The sequence below is a fragment of the Bolinopsis microptera genome, chromosome 9, assembly GCF_026151205.1.
Source record: "Bolinopsis microptera isolate Bmic1 chromosome 9, MBARI_Bmic_1.0, whole genome shotgun sequence".
NCBI lineage: Eukaryota > Metazoa > Ctenophora > Tentaculata > Lobata > Bolinopsidae > Bolinopsis > Bolinopsis microptera.
Window position 1 is genome coordinate 4,296,417 of NC_087080.1, and position 25,799 is coordinate 4,322,215.

The 25,799-nt window shown below is 37.8% G+C and overlaps 4 protein-coding genes and 1 non-coding gene across 6 annotated transcripts; 4 read left to right on the forward strand and 1 right to left on the reverse strand.

Annotated features, from left to right (window-relative positions):
* Positions 1-22: 22 nt before the first annotated feature.
* On the forward strand, positions 23-153 carry LOC134821480 (small nucleolar RNA SNORA16B/SNORA16A family). Its single transcript, XR_010161017.1, has one exon. It is a non-coding gene; the product is annotated as a small nucleolar RNA SNORA16B/SNORA16A family (small nucleolar RNA).
* Positions 154-277: 124 nt separating this feature from the next.
* On the forward strand, positions 278-21,941 carry LOC134820673 (uncharacterized). Of its 2 annotated transcripts, XM_063831183.1 has the most exons (40): positions 278-389; positions 631-663; positions 925-983; positions 1,156-1,219; positions 1,381-1,494; positions 1,663-1,724; positions 1,999-2,082; positions 2,279-2,328; positions 2,549-2,637; positions 2,825-2,866; positions 3,042-3,159; positions 3,372-3,413; positions 3,592-3,658; positions 3,861-3,959; positions 4,159-4,228; positions 4,500-4,623; positions 5,571-5,637; positions 5,851-5,912; positions 6,090-6,164; positions 11,908-11,966; positions 12,153-12,222; positions 12,721-12,783; positions 13,079-13,187; positions 13,601-13,723; positions 14,104-14,224; positions 14,620-14,765; positions 14,935-14,986; positions 15,173-15,231; positions 15,678-15,726; positions 15,943-16,020; positions 16,204-16,261; positions 16,471-16,973; positions 17,318-17,479; positions 17,645-17,825; positions 18,203-18,342; positions 18,816-19,034; positions 19,174-19,328; positions 19,601-19,739; positions 20,088-20,252; positions 20,560-21,941. In XM_063831183.1, exons 32-40 carry the CDS (start codon positions 16,653-16,655, stop codon positions 21,724-21,726), a joined length of 2,649 nt encoding a protein of 882 aa, XP_063687253.1. In that variant the 5' UTR covers positions 278-389; positions 631-663; positions 925-983; positions 1,156-1,219; positions 1,381-1,494; positions 1,663-1,724; positions 1,999-2,082; positions 2,279-2,328; positions 2,549-2,637; positions 2,825-2,866; positions 3,042-3,159; positions 3,372-3,413; positions 3,592-3,658; positions 3,861-3,959; positions 4,159-4,228; positions 4,500-4,623; positions 5,571-5,637; positions 5,851-5,912; positions 6,090-6,164; positions 11,908-11,966; positions 12,153-12,222; positions 12,721-12,783; positions 13,079-13,187; positions 13,601-13,723; positions 14,104-14,224; positions 14,620-14,765; positions 14,935-14,986; positions 15,173-15,231; positions 15,678-15,726; positions 15,943-16,020; positions 16,204-16,261; positions 16,471-16,652; the 3' UTR covers positions 21,727-21,941. The 2 variants fall into 2 exon arrangements, with proteins under 2 accessions (XP_063687253.1, XP_063687254.1); XM_063831184.1 differs by lacking the exons at positions 278-389; positions 631-663; positions 925-983; ... (20 more) ...; positions 13,601-13,723; positions 14,104-14,224 and having other exon boundaries at positions 14,729-14,765; positions 17,301-17,479.
* On the reverse strand, positions 6,229-6,946 carry LOC134820676 (uncharacterized). Its single transcript, XM_063831188.1, has 3 exons — positions 6,902-6,946; positions 6,618-6,770; positions 6,229-6,500 (listed from the first exon to the last, which is right to left on the reverse strand). Exons 1-3 carry the CDS (start codon positions 6,921-6,923, stop codon positions 6,304-6,306), a joined length of 372 nt encoding a protein of 123 aa, XP_063687258.1. The 5' UTR covers positions 6,924-6,946; the 3' UTR covers positions 6,229-6,303.
* LOC134820677 (large ribosomal subunit protein uL1-like) lies at positions 10,005-25,248 on the forward strand. The gene is made up of 7 exons (XM_063831189.1): positions 10,005-10,014; positions 23,653-23,736; positions 23,868-23,970; positions 24,155-24,229; positions 24,505-24,621; position 24,679; positions 24,939-25,248. The coding sequence occupies exons 2-7, from the start codon at positions 23,663-23,665 to the stop codon at positions 25,217-25,219; spliced, it is 651 nt and encodes a 216-aa protein (XP_063687259.1). The 5' UTR covers positions 10,005-10,014; positions 23,653-23,662; the 3' UTR covers positions 25,220-25,248.
* Positions 22,107-23,207, forward strand: LOC134821100 (large ribosomal subunit protein eL24-like). Its single transcript, XM_063831766.1, has 3 exons — positions 22,107-22,279; positions 22,630-22,759; positions 23,028-23,207. The coding sequence occupies exons 1-3, from the start codon at positions 22,107-22,109 to the stop codon at positions 23,205-23,207; spliced, it is 483 nt and encodes a 160-aa protein (XP_063687836.1).
* Positions 25,249-25,799: the final 551 nt, after the last annotated feature.

A 25,799-nucleotide genomic window follows, 5' to 3' on the forward strand; every position in this document is an offset into this window, starting at 1 on the left:
TCACTCAGTCTCTTACAATCAATATTGGCCTTTTCGAAGCTGGGACAAGGCTACATTCTTGTTCCAGTCAAAAAAGAGCCTAGAAAAAGTTGTTCTCTACAAGGTCACGTATTGCTATTTTGGCATTACGTATCACCCAAGAGACGCACAGGTCTTACTGTCATGAGTTAATCTTGTTTTTAGATGGCATAATCTCCAAACCTTTTAAGGCTCGTAGACCTTCGCTCTGATGTTTCATGCGTTCATTTTAATGTAACTAACCATTTTAACCCCTTAGCACAGCAATGGATAGCCTGGCTCGAGTGGACATGAACACAACGTATATGGAAAACATTCCCGCAGACACGGAAAACATTCCCGCAGACACAAATATCTCCCACACAAAGAAGGTTAGTAGTTTTCTTTGTAAAGTTACTTCTCCCTTGTGCACACTCGCGACGAAAAGCTCTTATCTTTTGTTTAAGACTGCAATAAGAGGTTGTGCTACTTGACTATTAGTGGCTTGGAGGGGGGCGGGGTCGAGTTTTACCCTTGCACCAGTATAGCCACCTCACATGATGACATGTTCTGGAAATTTCCATGAAATGCTCCCAACTTATGTGCTGAATAACTGACGTTTGAATTTTTCAGATTCGGTGAAAACTAAAGTCTCCGATATAATAGGTGAGTCTGGGTCTTATCTTCTAGCTTGAATATTTAAGATTACGTCTTGTCGGCAAGAACGATTATTTGTTGGATTGTTTCAATGAATTTTGCACTCTTGTCAGAATACCTCACGAGGCTGTTCCCTGATGATGTTCTGAATTTTCTGTTTTTGCATCGTCTGCTTTATCATCTTTTGCCTCACAGCATGATCTTGAAGTTGAAACGAGAATAATTTGATTTTTGTCTGGCTCTCCGCTAAAATACGTCTTCACGTTTCAGAAGCAGGCGATACAAGATTTGAAGTTTGAACAAGCGGACGAGATAAGGCAATTATTGTGGTAGGTCATCCTTATCATAATAGATTTCGATACTATTTATTACAATGATGACTAAAATAACTTTCGTTCTACTGTATGAACCCTGGAGAAAATCCAATGTCGCTCTGATAAACTCTAGCATTATTGAAATCCGTCTCTAACTAAATTTCAACTAACCTACTTATTTTTACAGGTATCCTTGATCCGCACATTTCGCCGGAGTACATTTTTGTTGGATGTTGGAGATTTATGATTAGGTAAGAATAATTTGATTTGAATCGTTCCATTTTACTCTTAAGTACGTGATGTGCCCATTTAGTTTAAACTGAAAGACCGTGATTACTTGCATAAATCTGAATATGTGGCGAAATAGAGGGCTTTTCACTGTCAAAACGGATTTTAATGCAACCAATTTCAGGTTGAACCGAGTATTTTGAATCAGTAGAACGCTCGCTTAAGTTCGGAGGGATTTCTCTCTGAGTGATTCTAAGTTACCACTCGATCCTGACCCTGATGACTGATGTTTTGCGAGGTTGGTAAAAACACTTAATTTATACAGCGTTGTTCCGATTCTAACTTGATGATAAGTCTTAACTTCTAGAAAGACCGTGAAGACTTCATCTTTACTCACCTGAATGAGCAATATAATATGTTCTCCAGGAGTCTTGCTTGTTTTACGTCTTAAATTTCTGTTTTTCAGGCATCCCTGACTCTTCTCAAGACTATGGGGGACAAAACACCTTACATCCCTACTTACACGAGGTATATTTCTAAACTATGTAACAATAGCAATAAACTGGTTATTTAGCCGCTGCTACTTCATTTCACTTAGTGATCACCCATTTGGTCACCGAGCTGTATAAGCTAGCCACACAGACTGAGCCAAGGATCCAGACTCTTCAAATACTGTGGACTGTTCTGTTCTATCTTGGCTTGACATTTATTCCTAGACTGGTATGTTCATTTACCAGGTATATTTACCGGGTCACCCACGACGATTTTGAGAATAACTTTGTCTGACGGGTATTACTCTCAGATTTCGAAAGCAAAGCCATTGGTTAGAATCGAGTGATATCATTGGCTAGCCACAAAGTACGGATACTGGCATGGTGGTTGTCGGGTAGGTGCTTAATTTTGTTATTTAATGCACCAAATGCAAATATCGCACAACTAAAATGATGACAAATATAAATTCTGAGAACTGTACTCACACTACGGTTCGCCATGTGATTGTATTCTGCAATACTGACTGTCAGTATCTCAGCTGATCGTTAATTGGTTCGCCTTACTTACCTCTAATCAAAATTACATTCCAGGTTTTCCTAAGATTTGCTGGGTACATGACTGAAGAAGGAAGCTCAAACGTGTAAGTTAATTTTATGACTAATTCGTAGCTCATTCGTATTCTATTGAAATGATGACTCTGAAGGCATTTGTTTGAGAGCTCTTTTTGACACTAAATTAACCGAGTTTTTCGGCCGGTTTTATGTCGCAGAGTTCGCAGGATATCAACCCAATCTGATTATTTACATTGTTAAGGTGAATAAATTGAGTGAAATCAAGTTAATAAAACGTAACCACTTTAGGTTACAAGGTTGTGAAGAATAAGATGAAGTCCTAGTTGAACAGAATCTCGAGAAGGCACAGGGCGAAATGTGATCGCTTTTATCTTAAGGTAAATTCAACGATCATTTTTATTGATTACTTCTAGCTGTTTAATATATATGATGAAATTATGAGGCTGTTTTTGAGAATTTCGTGATGTCAAACCAACTCTTTTCTGACAAAAGTTTGCGCCGATTTGGTAGAAAGATTATTAATAAAATTGGTAATGAAAACGTGTCATATCTTTCAGAATTTAGACAATCAGATGCAGCGGGGAAGATATTCAACATCATATTTCGGTAAATACGACGAGTTTAATTGATTTAACTGTTTTTGCTTTGTATATATGATGAAATTATGAGGCTGTTTTTGAGAAATCGTGATGTCAAACCAACTCTATTCTGATAAATGTCACACTAATAATAAGATTATAGAATTTCCAAAATATTTATGAAACTAAATCATATCTTTCAGATGACCCAGATCAGACATTAATACATGTTGCAAATATGACCGTTGATCAGAACTAACAACGTGAAAATGTCAACTGACCCAGTTAACTTTTATACCTACCTGGGGGAAAAAGATAAAGGTATGTTGATCTACATATTCGTTTGAAATGATCACGTCACTGCATTTTCTCTTCATGATTATGATGACGCAAAAGGCCGAAGATTAGCTGCCCAACGTTGTGCGCGATGATCTACTACAACCCAAGCGAATTATTATTTCTGATATCATGACTAGGAAATCAACTAACAACTTGAGAAAAATAGCACCATCCTTAATTTAGATTATTTTCAGTGTTCTTGGAAAAGGAAGCGACAGGCTGACTGTAACTTTCAGGTGAGAATTTCTTAATATTCCGGTTTACCTTTAAGTAACTGAATTTTAAAATGATGAATAAACTCTGCGTTATCGATGTGAAAACTCATGATCCCAACTAGCGTTACTGATCCTTTCATTGATAACTCCTCTCACTGAGAAATCGACCGAGAGATCCTTAAATCTACGATTACTTCAGGTCAATCTACCAGCTGTAATCTACTAGCTGACAATAAAGTCCCTGGAATATTGGAATAACTTATGTGGTAAGTAAGAAGTGTAGACTCCGCATTTATTACATTTAATTAATTACAATTAATTGTAACTTTTCCTTTTGTATGATGATATTATGACGGGCGGACTGAAGATTCGTGTCGATTCGTCTCTTAACTGACTTATAAAACCCACTAAAGTATTAATTCAAGTTAATTCGAAAATGTTTTATATTATCATGAAGTGACTTTTCAGCTTGGAGTGACCAGTGGTACTTATAGAAAACTACGTTTACTTAAGCCCAGAGGACGATTTCCAGATTGCACAATACTAGTCAATGTGATAACATTGCTGGTAGGTTAGTTTTAAAGTGTTCAGGATAATTAATTTAATATTTAACATTTCTCCCATCAGTTTTATTTGTATGATGATATTCAGACGGGCGGACTGAAGATTCGTGTCGATTCGTCTCTTTACTGACTTAACAATTATAAACCTATTTATTCAAATCAATTCAAGATTTGATTTGATTTCTAATGACGTCACGCTTCAGCTCGCAGTGACCCTCTTACTTAGTGCCAGACAAGCAGGTCCATCACAAAGGAAATTATCTGATACTATCGGTAAATACTAGCTCGTTATAAATTACTCTAGTTCAGGGTGTCCAGGGACATCAGATTTCATACATTTCATAGATTTCATTTTCAAAATCACCTGGACACCCTGTTCTTGTTACTTGTAACAAAAACACTTTTAGCTGTTTATATATGATGAAATTATGAGGCTGTTTTTGAAACTTCGTGATGTCAAACCAACTCTTTTCTGATAAAGGTTTTTTAGATAATGGAATTATTGGCTCACGAAACCGTTTATAAAAACCTTTTTATCTTTTAGATTAAAACAGATTGGTCCAATCAGAGCTGAGGGTACACCCCTACAACACAGTTCGGCTTTCTTCCAGCTAAGTCGGAGAATTGAAGAAAGCGAAAGGATTGTTACCATAGTCCTTAGCTATCAGGTTAGTTTTTTTTGTTTTTTTCAGGTTTCCCCACAAAGCTAAGGTATGTTGATCTACAAATTCGTTCGAAATGATCATGTAGGTTATGTCACTGCATATTATTTTCATGATTATGATGACGCAAAAGGCCGAAGATTAGCTGCCCAACGTTGTGCGGGGGGGGGGGGGGGGGGGGGGGGGGGGTCCAAGGGGAACTTTGGGGAACTTTGGGAAAGTCCCCCAAGATTTCTGAAGTTCCCCAAAAAAAAGTTCCCCAAAACTCCCCAAAGTTCCCCAAAATTATTCAAAATTATTCAAAATTATTCAAAATTTCTCTAATATACATTAATACCCATTAATGTTAACATGTATGTTATCATAAGGTATAATCTTAACTTACTTGTTGATACTTGCAGCATGATAATTTTTTTGGCATGATAATTTTTTTGGGGAACTTTGGGGAATTTTGGGGAACTTTCTGAAGTTCCCCAAAAAAAAGTTCCCCAAAATTCCCCAAAATTATTTGTTTCATTGATAATTTTTTGGGGAACTTTGGGAAAGTCCCCCAGGTTTCCTGAAGTTCCCCAAAAAAAAGTTCCCCAAAACTCCCCAAAGTTCCCCTTGGACCCCCCCCTGTGCGCGATGATCTACTACAACCCAAGCGAATTATTATTTCTGATATCATGACTAGGAAATCAACTAACAACTTGAGAAAAATAGCACCATCCTTAATTTAGATTATTTTCAGTGTTCTTGGAAAAGGAAGCGACAGGCTGACTGTAACTTTCAGGTGAGAATTTCTTAATATTCCGGTTTACCTTTAAGTAACTGAATTTTAAAATGATGAATAAACTCTGCGTTATCGATGTGAAAACTCATGATCCCAACTAGCGTTACTGATCCTTTCACTGATAACTCTTCTCACTGAGAAATCGACCGAGAGATCCTTAAATCTACGATCATTTCAGGCCATTGAAAGAGGAAAATATTGCACAAAATATACCACAGTCCAATGTCTATGCAACAACGCGAGTGGTAACTGGTAAGTCAGATTCGATTTCAGTATTGTATTCCGTATAATGTACGACATTCTACATTATTCCAGATCAGTTTTATTTGTATGATGATATTATGACGGGCGGACTGAAGATTCGTGTCGATTCGTCTCTTTACTGACTTATAAAACCCACTAAAGTATTAATTCAAGTATTGCCTTCGAATTATATTTACAATGACCTAATGTTTCAGTACGGAATGGCATGTGCTGCTCTGCACCATGGACCTCAAAGACCCAAGTGTGACAGGAACAGGTAAGACAGATTATAATAAATTGAAGCCTCTTTCTAGGCAAGACATTGTATGATGAATAAACTCTGCGTTATCGATGTGAACACTCATGATCCCAACTAGCGTTACTGACTCAATTCTCTGGAATCATGTTTGACAAACCGTTTTCTTATTTGGGTGACTTATTTTGTATATTTCAGAACAACCCGTCCTAGTTGTTGGAACTACAATGCAATGTGGAAACGTGATGAAGATCGAGAATTGAATTAAAATCGGTAAGATCAATCATCTACACAATGAACGTTCAGAAATCAGACCAATAAATAATATCAAATAAATAGATACAGTTAAAAGTCATTGTCCAGGTCGACATTCACTGTCCTCTCCGCTCAATTTAAAATAGAGCTCAACATATTAAGCCACTAGCACGAACGCGTAGCTGCAGGCAAGTTTGCTAGTTTGTGTGTTTATCGCACAGCCAACAAACTTCCTGTTTTCTCCCTCGAACTCCTTCTCAAAATCTGTGATATCGTCCTGGTACTTGAGCTTGTATTCGGAGCAAGCCGTCTCGGCGCTCGTTATCGTCATCACGTATTGTTGCTCTAGGACACCTGGAGAAGGAGAGATTGGTTTATTCCAAAAAAGTGAGGTGGTTGGTTTCTGTTATGGTTTTAGTAGTTTGGAATTTGTGTCTAAAACTTTGAACAAATTGCTGGATGTAGCTTTACCTGATCGTTTTCTTCTGGAAGTAGCAACGAGGCTCCTTGCCTTCTTAATCAAAGTAGAGGACACTGTAAACTTATGGTCTTGATGGTACTTGAGGATACACCCCACTTCCGTCAGTTCGTCTTGTGTTGAAAGTCCCAGACACGTTATCAGCACTGGAATGTGTGTTACTGTAAGACTGAGGTGGGTCTTAAGTAAGATTATTTCGTAAAAATGACCTGACATGATCTGAGACTTTCATTATGGAAATGTCATACATTCATACGATGTTATTATTGATTAATACCTGCTAGTACACGCCAGCTCATCTTAACCAACAGCTGTCCAAATCTACTCTGTAGGGTGGGGATTAGTAAAACTTAAATAACGACGAAATTAATTTAGATATGAATTGAACGGAACATATTTGAAGCGAACTCAATAAATGATCGATTACTGAGGACGAAATGAGAGTTTTCACTCACCGAAAGCGCTATCGTATCATATTAAATTACATAAATATTTCGCTTATGGTCTTCGAAATATCCGAAATACTGCGTTGAGCTACGGATTCATTTAGTGAGATATCGCGTTATTACTGGTCAACCTCACGTATCAGACCGGAGAAATAGTTCTCCACTTCTGAAGAACTGAAAGGGTCTACATGATCATATAACGTTTAGCGTGCAATTACTATTAGCTGGTGCAGACGGTTCACAGGGTGTCGGGGTATGAATGCACGTGATTGCTCTTAAACCAGTAAAAACTGGGGTAACTTTTGTTAATCATGGCCGGCAACATAAGGAACCGGGGATTAGTTTTTACATACACAATAGTAATACCCCACATTGTTCACCTCCGTCCTCCAAATGAGAAGGTTGTAACCTTGTGAAAATCGTAAAACAGTGTTTTTGGCCATAGAGAAATGCAATTTTTCCAATGATCGGAGAAATCTCAAAAAGAGGATGGCAGTCCTTAAACGATAGAGATTTGGCACACTGCACTCGAATGGAAGTCAAATTGTGGGAATTGTCAGTAAAGAGTTGTTATATGTCAGAGAAAATTAAGTAAGAGATTTCTCATTTCCAGCGAAGCTCCAGCAACATTGGCCAGTAATATTGAAAGATAATTAATAAAATGTAAGTAGTTGCTTGACCTCACGCCTTAAGAATCCTGTCCCCGGTCATATCACGCCTGATGCCTACTACCTATTACTACTGCTAGCAGAGCCAGGAGTAGTTAATATCAAATCAAAACGTGCATCGCAGCTCTCCGCAAATCATTAAAGCGTTAACTGAGGCGAGCTTAATATTAGAAATAGTCTTTCTGAATTTTAGGAGCAATGATAGTAAAGCAGCCTGGCGCGGCGTTGAATTTAATTATCCCTCCAGCACGCGACAGCTAGCTTAACATGTGGATAAACGTGTCTCACCATATCTACCAAATTTCCAGGCAGCTAGTCCTCTGCGATTTTATGAAATCGAACATGCCACTTTTTAAATGTGATATATAATTGACGGCCCCTCTGGACATGCTCTACTATCGGCTTTCCAGGCCACGTGCCTAATCGAACTGCATAATTAGGGGAATTCTAATCTGTTCGGTTTGCCGGTGCAGTGGTTCGGAATTCATCTGGTTATGAGGACACAAAATGGCTAAAAATATACATAATTACTGCCGCTGGTAGAAAAACGTCCCGACGACACGCTTACTTCTAATTTAGTGTTGCAATACGATTAAATGAAACCAACGCGAACGGTTGAAAACGAAACGAGAAGATGGAGCGTGAAACGTAACAATTTCTACTGAAATATATTGAGAATAATGACTCTGGTCAGTGGTCAACTGTGCCTTAGCACTCCATGAGGGAGGAGTAAGTATAATAGTCCCGATTTAAACCCTTCGCCTTTATGCAGCTCAATTATAGAGCTCACCTCAACGTCTTCTCTCCTATTATCGAATACCTTACTCGGGAATATTATAGCGGGTTAATTTATGACTGGGAAAATTAATGACCGGGGAAAATATGGCGGAATTTTCCAAAAGCCACCAAGCATCAAAATGTATTACTATTAGTTTACCTTACTCGGGAACACAATAGCGGGTTAATTTATGACTGGGAAAATTAATGACCGGGAAAAATGTGGCGGAATTTTCCTAAACCCACCACTTTATCCCAGTCATAATATTCCCGAGTAAGGTATTAGTATTCTTACACAGCGCCCATTTGCCTAATAAACGTAACTTAGCTGTGAGGGTTACGGAGTGTGGAGCTTCAGCTAGAAGGAACTAGTCATCATTTGCATCACAGCAATGCATATTATGCAGGCGGCCACTATTTAATTGAAAATTACGAATTTAAAAACATGTAAGTAGGTGAGTCACATTGGTAACAAACAGAGAAATGATTAGTAAGGTGTTGGAGAAATATTAAGACTATTTAATGCGTGCGGCCTTTTTGTTATGGATAAGTTACTAAATATATATAATGGAAAGCTGTGAACCAGCTTTCATATTGATTACAATTTTCAAATTAATCACACCTTTTCATATTGGTTGCATTTTTTCAAATTAATCCCACTTTTTCGTTTTGATTGCACTTTTTCATATTAATCACACTTTTCAAGACATACGTATATTAGTGCTCGCTTAACAGTTACTTATCACTTCCATTGATGCACGCTTACTTTACATGTACACACTAAAACAAACGAACTCTAAAACAAACGAACAGTTAGGAACGGACTATAACTGGGGGGGGGGGGGGGGGGGGGGGGGGGGAGGGCAAAAAGATAATACCTAAATAGTAGTAATCGAGCGGTGTTAAATATTTGTAAACTAAATATTTTATGATTACCACCTTAAAATAGTACCAACAATTACCATAAGGTCGCATCAGGGCACTTGAAACATATTCCTAGCGGGATTATAACGAAATGGCGCAAAACTATAATACTACAATACCTTGGCTGTTAATCTATTTAACTACTCTTTCCTGAATAATGGAATAATTTTAATGGCCAGTAAAATTATTGCTATAATTGATTGAAAGTTCCCTGTAAGTTAAAACAGTGGAGGAGCCAGAAAAGCGACAGAAAATCAAGACTTATTTTACTTCGGTGTATTCCAACAGCCACATTGTTACACAAGTGCAGCCAATTACAGGAAGCCGAAGAATTTATTTGGCCAGTGACGGTTAAGGTAGTTGTAAAAAACGGCTTCTCGAAATCAGTCGAGTAATTTTTAGTTTATTGTGAATTCGATGAAAAATAATTATTTAGCGAATTTTATTTGAATTTATAGTCTTCTTGTGCTGTGGGAGGCAAAACTTTTCATCAAAGGACAAATCATTTTGAGGGTGGTCAACCACAAAATTGAGAGTGCACGTGAGAATCGATCTTCTACCTAGAAAATAATTTGACTTATTTGAACTAAAAATACTCGCGGATTTGTCCGAGAGTGCTCGACTGAAATATAGAGAGCACAGATTAACTGACCATCAGCTTCATAGTCGTTTAGAAGATAAAATAGGGGCACGATCATGCGGTCGTAGAGTCGCTGGCTTCCCAATATCCTTGTGTACACCTTGCAAATGGTAAATAAAATATATATGAAAATTTTAGGCCATCTTTCCTGTCAACAATTAGTTTACAGTTTAAGACATAGTTAAATTCCAATAAAGCCTCTCCATTCTCCAACAATCTGAACACTGCATATAATGTCACCCCACCAACGAGCTGATTAAAAACCAAAATAGTAGAAAGAGAAATTTGAATAAGGAAAAGTATCCATAAGTAATGGAATAATCAAACCAAATTAGGCTAATAAAAAAGAGGACATTAGTAACTCAACGTGTTATACCCTTGAATGCTGGTTAAGAGAGTACAATGATAAAGATGTGAAGTCTGTTCAAAGAGTCAAATAACACTTGTTTATAATGACGACAGATCTAGATCTTAAGCATAAAATTTTGCTTCAGAATGTGTTAACGTTGCTTTTTCCGCTCTGATATAACTTTAAGGAACAACGTTGTACGACCAGTTTTAATTTGGATAAAGGAATATATGTTAGTTGTTTTTGAAGTTATATCCATGTCAATTGACCAAGGCATCGTAAAAATTTTACGAGTTACGACCATCTGAAAAGAATGGATTTATTGAGAATTATTGGTCCTCGGTTCCAAAGGTGATCTTGTATCCTGGATGGAGATTCGGAACTCATACTGACTGAATTTTTGATGTTTACCAGTGCTTATATACCGCCCCGATTCACTGCATCACGGTAAAACGGCCGTTTACCGCAGTGGTCAGCCGTTTATTCTTGTGCTAAACGGGTTTTAAACCTTTCTCTCCGCACTGTGGATATTGCAGACGTTAAAAGGTACAATGTAGGACGGTTTGACCCCTTTATTGGCTACGATCTACGTTATTTCAAAACAACGTCTTTTACTTACATGAATACATGGGAAAGTTTCAGATTTACGATTATCTTAGAATTGGTTTTGACGTGCAGTTAATTCTACTAGCAGGAACCCGTCTAGCCCTAAAGTGGTCTCAAGAGACTAAAATGATTATTGCCTATTTAATTCGCGTTTTTGACACCACTTGGGGGTCCAAATTTTGGGCTCTAAAATTCCTATTCCTTGGCCAATTTTTTATTTTTTCATGCTGATTTGGATGCCATATAAAAGCATTCGACGCAGTCAAAAAAATTCTCAGTTGTATATCTTTTACGGTTTTTGCGGAAAGTCGCGTTAAAGTTGATGCCGTGGTACGGATAAATATATATATAGTAAGATGTAGTTTTACGAAGATTTCAAGCTTTACGTTCGTGTCCAAAAGCATTATATTTTCAACGGATTTATATAGTAAGATTTAATAGAGAACAAGTCTGAATACCGGGCCAGTACGTTTAAATCCTTACCAAGTGACCAACTCGTTTACGAGAATTTCTAGACTACTGTTTACCGATTAAAGCAACAACAAATTTGAAATTTAAAGATCTTGTTTTAATGTATTTTGAGTTGAGCTCTCACATTGCAGTGGTGAAGTTTTCAACGGCCACCGCAAATGCTATTGCTCAACAAACACAACAATTATATATTATATATTATAAAACCGGCCTGATCGAGATCAGAATAATAGGATTTATTTTATATTGAAACGTAGTCAAAATATAATCTCACAAAAATAGTTAAATCGCAAAGTTGTCGTTGTGTAATGGATAAGTTAAAGTTTGCTCCATTTGATGCAGATGATGGTTTTAATGTTGGAGGAGATTATAGAATTTTAAAATAAAATTTGAATCTTTCAGAGAGAATTTGCAGCATGGACTTTGGTAACAAAAAGCGGGATATCAGAATTCGTAACCATGTAAGCAATTGATACTTTTTGTTTTGTTTTATTCACAACATTGAGTGATGACGCCTTTTCAAATTCATAAAAGGTCACACTTTTTGCTGACTACTGAAAAAAGTTTCATTCTTGTCTGATTGCATCTCCCTGCTATATAAAGTCTAACCGAAAATAGGAAATCGCTAATAAACATACTTATTTTAGAGTAGAAACCACCGGAGGTAAAGTTCATGATAACCAGATTGGAAGATCCTACATTCCGACATCATCACAGGTATGAACAATTCTCATAACCATCCACCTGACGAGTAGTTTAGTTTACCAAAAACTCAATTAATAACTGAGTAAAGTTTCTACCCTTAAAGAGGAATCTATAATTATTGGTATTCACGTTATTTCTTCTGGCACTTACGGAGATAACCTCACCAGTTGTGTAAGGAATTAAGGGAATGTTGCTCGATTTTCATGAAAAAAAAAGATATGCAGCGTTCTTAGTTAAATTACACTTAGATCTGTTATTCGGGAGTTCAGTTTAGAATTTGTTTTGACCCCTTGCCTTGTGTGGTACTCGTCTCACTAATCTTATTTGTGGCGTCTAATATTTACAATCCTCCACTTGGTAAACTAAACTACAAGTAAAAAACAATATGATCTGATGACGCAGTAAAAGATATGAAAGACCCTGATCGTAGAATTGATAGCTGATCATCCAATTAAAATTCATCTTGATTTTCCAGTTTTCACCCAATGTTATTTCAACACCTACCCTCAGGGTTAAACGGTGCAGTTTGTGGTATTTCAACGCTGCTCTCTCTATCGCTGAAATCTTTAAAAGGTAAGTTCTTGTTCTGCAGACTCTGACTACTTCTGATAGGAATGTAATTCATTTCTTGTTTAAGAGCAGTTGATGTTTTGGATTAGCTTACAATTTAGACTCGTTACTTTTTGTGTAACTTCTATTTACTCGAACTCACGAATGATGAGTTCTATGTTACACACTCTGATTTTGAGAAAATGCATTAATTTGTGCTTCCCCAAACTTCATGATGACACATTTTCTCTGACTTTTCACTTCTTTTTTATTAATGAATAATAATGGTCGACATGGTTTGTAAGATCTTGTGCTTCAGGTGGTTCCAGAACGGCGTGGTGACTGTTTTATCTGGGCAGTTATAGATAATTACACCTGTCTAATCTCATTACAGTTATATGCTCTGCCAACAAATCTCCTCTTTCAAGGTACATGCACTGTAACTGTGCAGTAGTTTTGTATGATCATGTACTGTGCAATAATTTTAACCTTGTTACCAAGCTTTTTAAACCCTAGGCCGAATAAAATCAATCTTAGATAAATTATTACATGGCCAAATTATGATACGGCCAAGACAGCCACCATATTTGTCCACAAACAATGTCCCTAATTAATAAAGAATAAGAAGTGAAGACCGGGGAGGTCTGTAAGAAGCAGTTAGGTAGACATCAACTTCGAACTCATTGAATGATGAGTTCTATGTTACACACTCTGATTTTGAGAAAATGCATTAATTTGTGCTTCCCCAAACTTCATGATGACACATTTTCTCTGACTTTTCACTTCTTTTTTGTTTACGCACGATTATAGGTAATGAGATTTATGATATATTAAAATTCAGGGGGTACAGACAAGAACGTTCCAGAATATTTGGTGACTTGATCTGGACAGTGGAGAATTTTACCTGTTCTATCTCTGGGAATATCGCAGCTACATAATCTGTCACCAAATCTCTACCCCCAAGGTTTGTGCACCTAAATAACCTTGTTATTTAGATTTTCAACTGCAAGTTTAAGTCTGAGAACACGTTTAATTTAACGTCGGTTGCACTATTATACCAAACCAGAGTTGGCGGACTAAGAAAAATTATTCACCACATTTTTCACGATTAATTTCACTTATAAACATTAATATGGACCGGGAGGTCTGTAAGAAGCAGTTAGGTAGACATCAGGTTCGAACTCACTGAATGATGAGTTCTATGTTACACACTCTGATTTTGAGAAAATGCATTAATTTGTGCTTCCCCAAACTTCATGATGACACATTTTCTCTGACTTTTCACTTCTTTTTTGCTTATGTACGGAAATGAAGATAGAGATTTCTCAAAACTTGCTAATTCAGGGGGTGAAAGATTGAAAGTTCCAGAAAGATTTTGGGACTGTTAAATCCAGACTGTTGAGGATTCCACCGGAGTGATCTCTGCAATCGATGAAGTTGTAAACCACTGAATGTCAAATTCAAGGTATGTGCATTGGTGGAGGCTTATTGTTGAGCTTGTAAACCCAAATATGATCACATTCACCTTAGCTTTAGGTTACATAAATACATCACCATACCGGACCTAAGATGGTGGACTTTGAAAAATTCCGCTATCGCCTATCATACATTTCCACAAATAATTTAACTTATAAATATTAATATTGACCGGGAAGGCCTGCAATAATATAAGAAGCAGTTAGGTAGACATCAGGTTCGAACTCACTGAATGATGAGTTCTATGTTACACACTCTGATTTTGAGAAAATACATTAATTAGTACTTCCCCAAACTTCATGATGACACATTTTCTCTGATTTTTCACTTTTGTCTACGTACGATCATGATTAGTTTTAAGATTTCTAATATATTTAAATTCAGGGATTAAAGAACGGTCCGGTTCTTTACGGTGACTGTTGGATCTGGACAGTGGCTCTGCTTTAACATGACATATCTATATCAATGTGATCTGGTTTAATCATATAATAATAGTCTGGACAAACGGACCAGATACTAGGATTATCCTGGTAGGTCCACATCTCATGATCCTATAATATTCCGTTCCCTTATTTTCATGATGACCCAAATAACTTTCGTTCTGTATGAACCCTGGAGAAAATCCAATGTCGCTCTGATTTACTAAATTATTTTATCTTGTTTAGAGTTTTTGAAGTGTCTTATTTTATTCTGTTTCAGAAACAGAAAATTAACGATGGATCAATGTTGTCGAACAGAGAGCGCCTATTAGGTTAGTCTCAAATTAAATAAAGGACTCTGCTCCTAAACTTTTAAATAGATAATTAAAAAATGATGCTCTAAACTTTCGTTCTACTGTATGAACCATGGAGAGATGTTACTATCTGATTTTAAATTATCTTTGACCTTGTTTGAGCGCTAGTTGCTTTTATGATTTCTAATTTACAACCATTTTCAGCTATCAAAACATCGCAGGACAGAAATATCGGTGTCGACCACTTGCAGAGTTTATTCTAGGTGAGCTTAAGTTTTATATTAAATATTGGACTTACCCCCAAACTTTACTTTACGATAAATAATATAATAATGATGTTCTAAACTTTCGTTCTACTGTATGAACCATGGAGAGATGTTACTATCTGAATTTAAATTATCTTTGACCTTGTTTGAGCGCTAGTTGCTTTTATGATTTCTAATTTACAACCATTTCAGCTATCAAAACATCGCGGGACAGAAATATCGGTGTCGACCACTTGCAGAGTTTATTCTAGGTGAGCTTAAGTTTTATATTAAATATTGGACTTACCCCAAACTTTATTTTACGATAAATAATATAATAATGATGTTCTAAACTTTCGTTCTACTGTATGAACCATGGAGAGATGTTACTATCTGAATTTAAATTATCTTTGATCTTTGAGCATTGCTCGTTTGTAATGATGTGTAATTTGGAAAAATTTCAGCTTACGAAAAAGTCCCGGTACTCGAAAGAATGGAAAGTTTTTAAACAAGGTTTGTTTTTTCTTTTCTTTTTAACTTGAGCAACAGCCAACTAATGGTGATGTTGATTTATTTTGTGCTGACGAAAAACTTAATGATGTTTAATAAACTTTCGTTCTACTGTATGAACCATGGAGATTTAGTAATTTCTGAATAATAAGTCAGCATTCTGTCTCCTATTTTGAAGTCAATCTTTTTTGTATCATGCTATTAAACATTACTTTGCAGGTTGCGGATTTAAATCGAACCAATGACGGTTAGTCGAAACACCAGTGCAGCACTGAGATTTTTAGATTCTAACAAAAGGTGTGTTGGATTTATCATTGCCTAAACCATCTCGTCTGAAATGCCTTTGCTTTTGAACTGATGAATTAATCACGACGGTCATCTGATACAGACTGAAATAGATATTTAGTGATACTGATCTTCATAATTTATTTATATCTCTTAACTAACTGAAGGTGATTTTTAATAATAGTTCTCCTTCAGTTACCCAGCGAGATACAGAATTGAAGATCGGTTACTGGTTCCAAGTACGGAAACCAAGGTAAGCCCTAGTAGACTATAATTATGATTCAACCATTTTTGTGTTGATTTAATTCTGCTGTCGAAATACTTAATGATTTTCTAAACTTTCGTTCTACTGTATGAACCATGGAGACTTCAATACATTTCTGAATGTTTTGGCAGCAGTTGAGAAGAAGTTTCTGAAATGAACTAAAATTGCATCATATTAATGTAAGTTATCTTTTTCAGTTTTAAAGGAAAACACCTAAGAGCACTCAGCGGATTATTTACATTTCAACTGAGACGAACAGATGGTCTTCTCTCATCCCCATTCCCCATATTCAATGTTTAATATTGGGATATTGTTAGTCATACTGTATAATAATAATAATGGTTAAGCAAACAAGTAACCATTACTATCTTGTAATAGAATGTCGTACGACCGTGGTCACAACAACTATGGCAACAGATTAGACGGAAGTCCTCGTGGCGGCGGAGGCGGACAACGTGGCGGTGGTCCCGACCGACGAGACAGACAATCCCACCACTACAACAAGCCCTACGACAACCGGCGTGGCGGCGGCGGGGGTGGTTACCGTGGGGATAGACGCGGAGGTTTCCAGGACAACCGGATCAGTGATGAGGTGAAGGTGGAGGTGGGAGTGTTGTTCAATAAGAGCTACGTGTTTACTGAGACTGAGGGCTTTACTCTTCCTGATCACACAACCTGGTTCACTCAACCTCCTTACCAGGTAAATACTTTACAGGATCTGGCTAATATCAAATAATTTTGTATTATTTGTGCACTCTTTGCCGCGTGGCGGATACTATGTTCGTCAAGCCTTTCAGAAGTGCTAGATAACCTTGAAGAATAATTACCCACAGTTTTATATAATGATCCTTTGGGCAGTCCTCTATCTACAAAACTTATCTGTTAAAACCGATCAAAATGTTGAGATTGACCATGTAATATAATAACTTATCCACATGATACCATTTTTTGCGAATTATTGCACGATAATTTGGACTCCTTCCATATTTATGTCCGAGTAACTTTTCTAGCAGCCGCGAACCTTCAGGCGTTAAATTTCTGTAGGTGTCGACACTGCAGTTCTACAAAGATGATCTGAACAAAACAAAGAATAAACTAAACGACAAAGACAAGGAGGTGTGGCACAGACACACACGGTTCACCAACCCGGCGGGGAATATCATGCGGACTGTGCGGAATGAGCTTCAGGCGGAGCTTCTGACGCAGGTTTGTACTTTACAATATCCTGTGCTTAAGCTGAACTTTTGTTTTATATACCGCTAATTGTAAATAGAAATTTCACTGATATAAGTGTCTCTACTGTCACTAGAATGCCCGACTGTTGTTAGAAGTTTGTTCTGTCCCGAATTTTATGATATTTCTTCCTTCTAGGCGTGGGCAAAGTTTTATGAAATGGCGAGTAAAATAGTATCCGACAAGCCAGAGTTCACCTCAGTCCACATTTGTGAAGCTCCGGGAGGCTTCATCTGTTCTCTGAACCACTACCTGAAAAGGAATCATCCAGAGTTTCAGTGGAACTGGTTCGGCATGACTCTCAACCCATATTTCGAAGGTGTGTGTCCTCTGTTATTATTATTTGTACTTTTCAACTGCGCTGAACTTTCTTACATTTACTAGAATGACGCACAATTTTGCACTTTCTTACCTCTTGTCAGACGTATGTTATTGTGTCTGCCGAGTCATTAAAAAGTGCAACACCAAATTAGCGGCGTATTCCCCCGGGTGGCATGGGGCACTCGGATCAAAAGTCGTTAAACACTTCTTTGGTATCCCGTATCTTGCAGCTGACTGAAATCTCTCAATGTTTAATGTTATCTGCTGAATGATATTTGTTTTACTTTGCATGGCATTGGAACGAAGTTTTTCGTAATACGTATTGACTCAATTAAAATTTTATCAATTATTAAAACCTATTTGTCTTACTCGCAGGAAACACTTCCAAAGAGATGGTTGATGACGACCTGTTCATCTCCAAGACCTACAGTAACTGGTACTTTGGGGGCGATAACTCAGGAAATGTCATGAACAGTGAGAATATCGCAGATCTTAAAAAGAAAGTTTCTGCCGAGGTTGGTGTACTTTAAAACAGGATGTTTAATGTTTATTTGATTCATTGATTAACCTGCCTATCAATCAATTAGTGATTAGAACGAGAAAATAAAACATAACAACTTGAAACGTTTTTAGCACTTGTTGGTCTTTTACTAAGGTTCCGCACTCTTTGCCGCGTGGCGGATACTATGTTCGTCAAGCCTTTCAGAAGTGCTAGATTACTTAGAAGAATAATTACCCACAGTTTTAGATAATAAAACTTTGGTCAGTCCTCTTTTTACAGATTAAAATATCAAAGCTTAGTAAAAGGCCACCAAAATGTTCTGAGCTGTATTACAATATGTTATTTACTCGTTCACAACCATTTTGTCGTTGTTGTCCTGCTTCATTTTATCCACAAAACAAGCGTTGTCGACAGCCGTTATGATCCCTACAAAACTAACAATAATGAATATTTAAATAATTCCCTCTAACTCCTCCTCCCACTCAGTCAACATCCCCGGTCCTACTGGTTACAGCTGACGGGAGTATAGACTGTCAGGACAACCCTAACGAACAGGAAGCGACAGTTGCTCACCTCCACTATTGTGAAACAGTCTCGGCTCTCAATCTTCTCGCTCCAGGCGGAAACTTCCTTCTCAAGGGATTCACTCTCTTCGAGCATTCTACACTCTGTCTAACTTATCTTCTTGTTTGTCTGTTTGAGAAGGTATGTGCGGTGAACACTGGGTTTCGTTTCAAATTTAAATGTAATGTAACTTTTTGTGGAAATCCATCTCTAGTGCAGTTGAAATTTCCAGATCTGAAAGATAATCCTGGGCTAGAATTAGACATGATTTTCATCCTAGGTCGAGGTAGTAAAGCCGCTGACCAGCAAGTCAGGGAACTCAGAAACATACACTCTGTGCACTGGCTTCAGAGCTGATGTCCTCTCCAGCGACCAACTTGAAGCATTGAAGCAGCATCATTCTTTGGAGGGAACAGACAACGCTTTCTTTGCCAGGTTACTACATTGCGAACTCAGCCTTTATTAATCGAATAGAGTCTTTCAAAATGCGTTTAAATTTGTGCACTCTTTGCCGCGTGGCGGATACTCATGTTCGTCAAGCCTTTCAGAAGTGCTAGATTACTTAGAAGAATAATTACCCACAGTTTTAGATAATGATACTTTGGTCAGTCCTCTTTTTACAGATTACAATACGAAAGAGCTCTTATCCAAGCTCTGTACTTAAAATCAATGTTATAATTTTTGGTTTTAACCGTTCAATCCTATAGGTCAGACATCCCAGAAGAGTTCATCCTCAAGTTTAAAGATTGTTCCAAGAAGTTTAAAAACTACCAGCAACAGATGATCGAAAATAATATCAGAACCTTCGAACACTTTCCCCCTCCCGAAAAGAATAAACTGTTTCAGGTTCGATTTAAAAGGAATTTCATGTTATTGAATTTTATACTGTATTCTTTTTGCCAAAATTCGTTAAAGGGTGCTGGTTTTTTAGACCAGCTTGCTGGTTGCCTGTCGTTTTGCCAGGTGATCTTCAAGTACCCACCGATGCCGGGCTATAGAGATTTCTAGAACCATAGTACTGTCAATGATAGTCCATTGTCCTGACAGCCTCCGTTTTCTAGTACATTCCCGTTTTATAATTAATGTATCAAAACAAAAAACTCTAGATCTAACGATTACCCTTGTCGTAAAATCTCAACTTCCCTTATAATACAATTTTTCACCAGTCGCAGTATTTAATTCCATGGTTTACAGATTAAGAAGTTCGCAGTGGAGCACTACATGAAGACTGTCTGTAAGGGCCTAGGCCCTATCCCAGATGATAAAAGACTAGTCAGGGACATCTACCTGAATGGGACTAAGCTCAACACTACAGCCATGCTTAGTAGTGACGGAAAGAAAGGGTCCAATAGACGACAGGTATTTAAACGATTTTCTTGATCTCTTGATTTATTTTCTTCTTGCCCAAATTCGTTAAAGGGTGCTGGTTTTTTAGACCAGCTTGCTGGTTGCCTGGCGTTTTGCCAGGTGATCTTCAAGTACCCACCGATGCGGGGCTATAGAGATTTCTAGAACCATAGTACTGTCAGTGATAGTCCATTGTCCTGACAGCCTCCGTTTTCTAGTACATTCCCGTTTTTAATATTGATTTCTCGAAACAATCACATATTTTTCAATAAAAACTGTGGATATAAAATAGCTCAATTCTGATCTTTTCTTCCTACAGCTAGCTCAAAGTCACAGCGAGAAGGTACAAGCGCTCTCTCTGACGTGGTTCCAGAGAACAGTACTCCCTCTCCTGGACCCCATCACAGACAATGCTCCTGATCAGAATATCGGGGACAAGCTCATGGCTAAGATGGGTTTCACCGCTGGGGAGGGTCTCGGTCGGGACGGATCAGGGATGAGAGAAGCAATCCAAGTAAAGCAGCTGGAGGAAGGCAGAGGTCTGGGCTACTCCGCTAATCCCATCAACTCTGCGATCGTCAGCAGTCGGGACGAGGTCCAGTGGTTCGAGTCGCCTGGTGGTAGAGAAATTGTGTTGTCACCAGTGGAAGGGAGAAGATTATCACGTGTTACTAACTCCAGATTCCTCTCAGTTGATACTCTAGAGAAGCTGAACGAGGCTCAGGCTGAAAGCACGGTGATCCATCGTAGTGATTTGTGTGATGTAGCTAAAAGTGTTCACGCTTTCTACGCACTCAGTGCTATCCCTGAGGCTTATTCTTTTTCGGACATTCAGCTGGGTTATCTTAACAATCTCACAAGTTTTGTTTCTAAAGATAATGTTGGTTCAGATTTCTCTTCGTCTATCGAATTCCACGAGTACCTTGAAAAACGTTGCACAGTTAAGGACTCCTTCGAATGTGAAGAAAATTCACTGGATTTGATAACATTTGACACCAGCTCTAAGGAGAGCATGTTAGAAAACCTCAAAAATGTGTTGACCCTTCTTAAATCAGGTGGCAACTGCATTCTACACTGTCAGAGAGTTCAGGACAGATTCACAGTTTCTGTCGTGTACATACTCACCAGACTGTTTAGAAGGTGCTCCTTCATCAAAACATCTGTCTGTTGTCCACATACACCAGATATGTTTTTCGTTGCCGAATCGTTCAAATCACCGGATAACGAAGAGCTACTCTCGTCAATACAACAGTGCATAGATAAACTCCACGAGGCCGCACAAAACGGTCGAGACATTGTCGAGATATTATCCGTATCATATCTCTTCCAGCCAGACTTCTATAAGTTTGTGTCATGTCCCAATGAAAAGGTGTCTTTAGATGCGTTTGATACGATCGTTGATCTTGAAAAGATGAACCACAGAAACTCTTTTCCATCCGGAAAAAGTAATGGTTTTATCACGAAATGTATCAGTGAGACACAGTAAATCAGACTATTTCAGATTTATGGGAGTTGTGCTTTTCCTTGTTTCACACTACTTGCATACTTGATAATTTTTTCAATTTAATATTAAATAAAAAGTTACGTATTTGCTGATATTTTATTTTAAAATTTTACATTAAATGTTCATGTTCTAAAATCCTTTTGATTGTGTATTACATATTATAATGTTAAATTGTAAATTTTTATCTTTTGAAAATATGCGATGTCCCTACTTCTTATACCCACCTAAAAATATGAAACTATCATCCCTTAGACTGTTCCTAATTCAAATGACACAATATATTTGACCATCTCCTATTTAAAGTTATACTTTTTTTTCTATTAAAACACTCAATATTTTAACCAGCACCTTCTCTCCCAGCCATGTCTCTCAAGTTAGACCTCTGCAATTTCTCCGGCTATAAAATCTACCCTTCCCGTGGTATCAGATTGGCAAGGACTGATGGTAAGATCTATAACTTCGTCAACAAGAAGTCAAGGAATGCCTACCTCATGAAGAAGAATCCCAGGAAAATCGCCTGGACCGTTCTCTACAGGTATTGTATGTTTTTTCTGTTTTCCTATTTATTTATTTAATGTGATATGAACATTCAGGTCTTTTACAATCGAGTTTCAGCAGCATATGTTTTGCTAATATGTAATCGCTGCAATCTTCGCATAGCCAAATTCCAGAGCGGACGTAAGAATCGCTCTGGCCAGACACTGTGCAATATAAAAGTATTGAGTTCTTGTTCTTCGGACATGAATTCTTAGTGGTTTTATTGCGAATCTTTATCAAAGAATTCACCTCCAAATCTGCTCTACACTGATAACTGATAACTGAAATTCAGTTCCAGTCGCATATGAACATAATGTTTTGCTGATTTGCTAAGTTTTCTTACCTCAGGCGTAAGATGAAGAAAGGAACAGAGCAGGACGTTTCTAAGAAGAGGACCAGGAAGACAACAAAGTTCCAAAGGAGTATTCAGGGTGCCACGTTAGAAAATATCCTTGCCAAACGAAACCAGAAACCAGAGGTTTATTTTTACTGAAAATTTCGATTTTCTTTGCCCGAATTCGTTACAGGGTGTTGGTTTGTAGACCACCTTGTTGGTTGTCTGGCGTTTTGCCAGATGATCTTCAATTACCCATCGTTGCCGGGCGATAGAGATTTCTAGAACCATAGTACTGTCAGTGATAGTCCATTGTCCTGACAGCCTCCGTTTTCTAGTACAGCTTCGACTAGATGAATTTAATCTTCACTGAACAATCAATCAATGAATCTCACCGTGTCTTACAACCTAGGTCCGTAAAGCACAACGAGAACAGGTTATCCGATCTCAAAAAGAGAAGCTGAAGGCCAAGAAGGAAGCCAAGCAATCTACAAAGAAGAAGACCGACACTAAAGCCGTGAGAGCTGCCCAAAAGAAGATCAGCAAATCCCACACGAAGAGCAAACCTACAAGATCCGGTGTCATGATGTAAACTGTGTAGCGCTTGATTTTTAATCTATCCACACTGTGTATCACTGCTTACACTTACCTCTATTCTTTGTTATTGTACCTCGCTAACCCTGCTTATCTGTACAAAGTACTCTGTTCAGACAATGTACTCACAAGTGCTCAGAAACTTAGTTCATGGTATATAGTAGAGGACGAGGGCCCACTCAGCCTCTAATGAGTAGCCTCGTTTTAGGCCGGCCCACCCAGCCGATTTTGGGTAGCCTGCTTAGGCCGGTTTGCCCAAACCGATTGGGATTTCCCTGGGCGTTCAGTGTTTAGCACTGTTTCGCAAGTAAGATTACTTCTTGATTAAAAAGCTTGAAAAAGATAATCTTTGAACTGTTTATTCTTCTTGTACTTTGATTTTGGACTATATTTGAAACGCTCACCAGCAAATCCCTCGCTTAACCACTGTACTTGTCCTATGTAGGACCAGCCATGTCCAAGATCAACAAGGAGTTTCTGCTGGAGGCCATCACCAGTATTCAGTCTGGCTCTAAAGACAAACAGAGGTTTGTTAATTACTCCATCTAAATGTCAATCATTGTCTCGATCTCGTTTAAGTTTTTTGGCTAACCTTTCTTCTACGAATGTTTACGGATTTTTCCTTGATCTAAAAATGACGGAAAGTTTTCTTTTTCAGGAAGTTTTTAGAGACAATCGAGCTGCAGATTGCTTTGAAGAACTACGATCCCGCTCGTGACAAGCGTTTCACTGGTACCGTCAAACTTCGTCACGTCCCCAAGGTAACTTAGTTTTTATCAGCTGATCTAAAAGATATTGGTGGATGTTACAAGATTAGAAGTATGTCAGAATAATATTCGATATTCGATACTACATTTTATTTCCGTCCTGTGCCAAGAATTGACGCAACTATTGTCAAAGTTTTAAATCCCTACCAATACGATGCTAAAAATATTCCTATTTCAGAAAAACTACAAGATTTGCATTATTGGAGATGAAAGGCATATTGATGAAGCTAAGCAACTCGGATACGACTGCAAGGTAACTATACTAAACTTAGAGTTATTCTGGGAAATTCTTTGCTATAAAAATATATAGGGTAAAACTCCGTTCAAAGACCAGTTTGGCACTTTGCCAGGTTCGGTAACAAGAGGAGTAAGATTAACAGAATAATTTTAATCAAGCTTGTCATTAATGGCAATCTAATATAAACTATTTTTACAGCCTATTAATGTTCATTTTTATTTCCAAATTTGCCCTGTAAAACCAAGCATGGTTTTAATAGATGAGTTTCTGAACATGTTCTAATATTTCAGAGCGCAGAGGACCTCAAGAAGCTGAACAAGAACAAGAAGTTGGTGAAGAAGCTCGCTAAGAACTACGATGCTTTCATGGCTTCAGATGGTCTGATCAAACAGATTCCTAGATCCTTGGTAAGCGAAATTTCTTGTTCTTCTACATAACGGCCATCATTGTCGACCGATTGATAGGGTATTAACTACTGTAATTGTCGCATAGCCAAATTCCAGAGCGGACGTAAGAATCGCTCTGGCCAGACACTGTGCAACAACAAAGTTTTGAGTTTTTGTTCTTTGAACAAGAATTTCTGGTAGTTTTGTTGTGAATACTTGTCAAAGAATTCACCTCCAAAATATGCCATACATCATAGATTAAGATTCATAGATTCAACTAAAATTGTGTGTGATCGTCATTCCTATATTACCCTACTTACCAAGTTTTTCCCCCCCAGGACCTGGTCTGAACAAAGCTGGTAAGTTCCCCACATCTCTGTCCCATCAAGAAAACATGGAAGAGAAAGTAGAGACCGTCAAGAAAACCATCAAATTCCAGATGAAGAAAGTCCTGTGTCTGTCTGTCGCAGTCGGTAATGTCTCTATGGAAACCGATGAGCTGAACGCAAATATTATGTTGGCCGTTAACTTCCTGGTATCACTCTTGAAGAAGAACTGGCAGAACGTGAGGTCGCTCAACATTAAATCTACAATGGGAAAGCCACACAGAATCTACTAATTTATTGTGATCTTTTTTATTCTATCAAATCTGAGCGTTTTATTGTCTGTTGGTCTTCATCAAATTTATCCGAAGTGAAATTTAATAATCATTGAAACTAAACAAAATTAATTCGAAGTTTGATAAAACTCAATCCAAACTCAGCCTTGAATGTATTCTCATATTCATTTTATCACTAATAATCCAATTTCATTTTAACACGGTATAGTTTTGTACAATAGGATGGGTTTTCATCCCGGCAAAGGAAGGTTTGTACGGAATGTGGTACAATACCAGCTGAACCCCTCTGAGCTCCGAACTTTCGCTGGTGAGTCTTAGATCTGAACAGTTAATCTTGCCGGTTCTCTTGAACTGACTCCGGGCTATTTCATCGCCACAATTTACGTTTACATCTGTTAAATATTTGATTCTGCGAAAAGCTCGTTCAAAGACCAGTTTGGCACTTCGCCAGGTTCGGTAACAAGAGGAGTGAAATTAATAGGCGATTTCTAACTAATAGCTTGTCTGTTAATGGCAATCTAATATAAACCCCTTACAACCTCATCGTAATCCTCTTGAACATTTTAAAGGTTGACTTCAA

Bases quoted from the DNA above. Each gene is read 5' to 3' on its own strand.
- LOC134820676 (XM_063831188.1), bottom strand. From the start codon at position 6,923: ATGAGCTGGCGTGTACTAGCAG. The intron at 6,771-6,901 runs GTATTAATCAAT...CACACATTCCAG, and splicing joins GAGCTGGCGTGTACTAGCAG to TGCTGATAACGTGTCTGGGA. The intron at 6,501-6,617 runs GTAAAGCTACAT...CTCCTTCTCCAG, and splicing joins TTCCAGAAGAAAACGATCAG to GTGTCCTAGAGCAACAATAC.
- LOC134820673 (XM_063831183.1), top strand. From the start codon at position 16,653: ATGTCGTACGACCGTGGTCACAACAACTATGGCAACAGATTAGACGGA. The intron at 17,826-18,202 runs GTGTGTGTCCTC...TCTTACTCGCAG, and splicing joins TCTCAACCCATATTTCGAAG to GAAACACTTCCAAAGAGATG. The intron at 18,343-18,815 runs GTTGGTGTACTT...CCTCCCACTCAG, and splicing joins AAAAGAAAGTTTCTGCCGAG to TCAACATCCCCGGTCCTACT.
- LOC134821100 (XM_063831766.1), top strand. From the start codon at position 22,107: ATGTCTCTCAAGTTAGACCTCTGCAATTTCTCCGGCTATAAAATCTAC. The intron at 22,280-22,629 runs GTATTGTATGTT...TTCTTACCTCAG, and splicing joins GCCTGGACCGTTCTCTACAG to GCGTAAGATGAAGAAAGGAA. The intron at 22,760-23,027 runs GTTTATTTTTAC...CTTACAACCTAG, and splicing joins AACGAAACCAGAAACCAGAG to GTCCGTAAAGCACAACGAGA.
- LOC134820677 (XM_063831189.1), top strand. From the start codon at position 23,663: ATGTCCAAGATCAACAAGGAGTTTCTGCTGGAGGCCATCACCAGTATT. The intron at 23,971-24,154 runs GTAACTTAGTTT...TTCCTATTTCAG, and splicing joins AACTTCGTCACGTCCCCAAG to AAAAACTACAAGATTTGCAT. The intron at 24,230-24,504 runs GTAACTATACTA...CTAATATTTCAG, and splicing joins AACTCGGATACGACTGCAAG to AGCGCAGAGGACCTCAAGAA.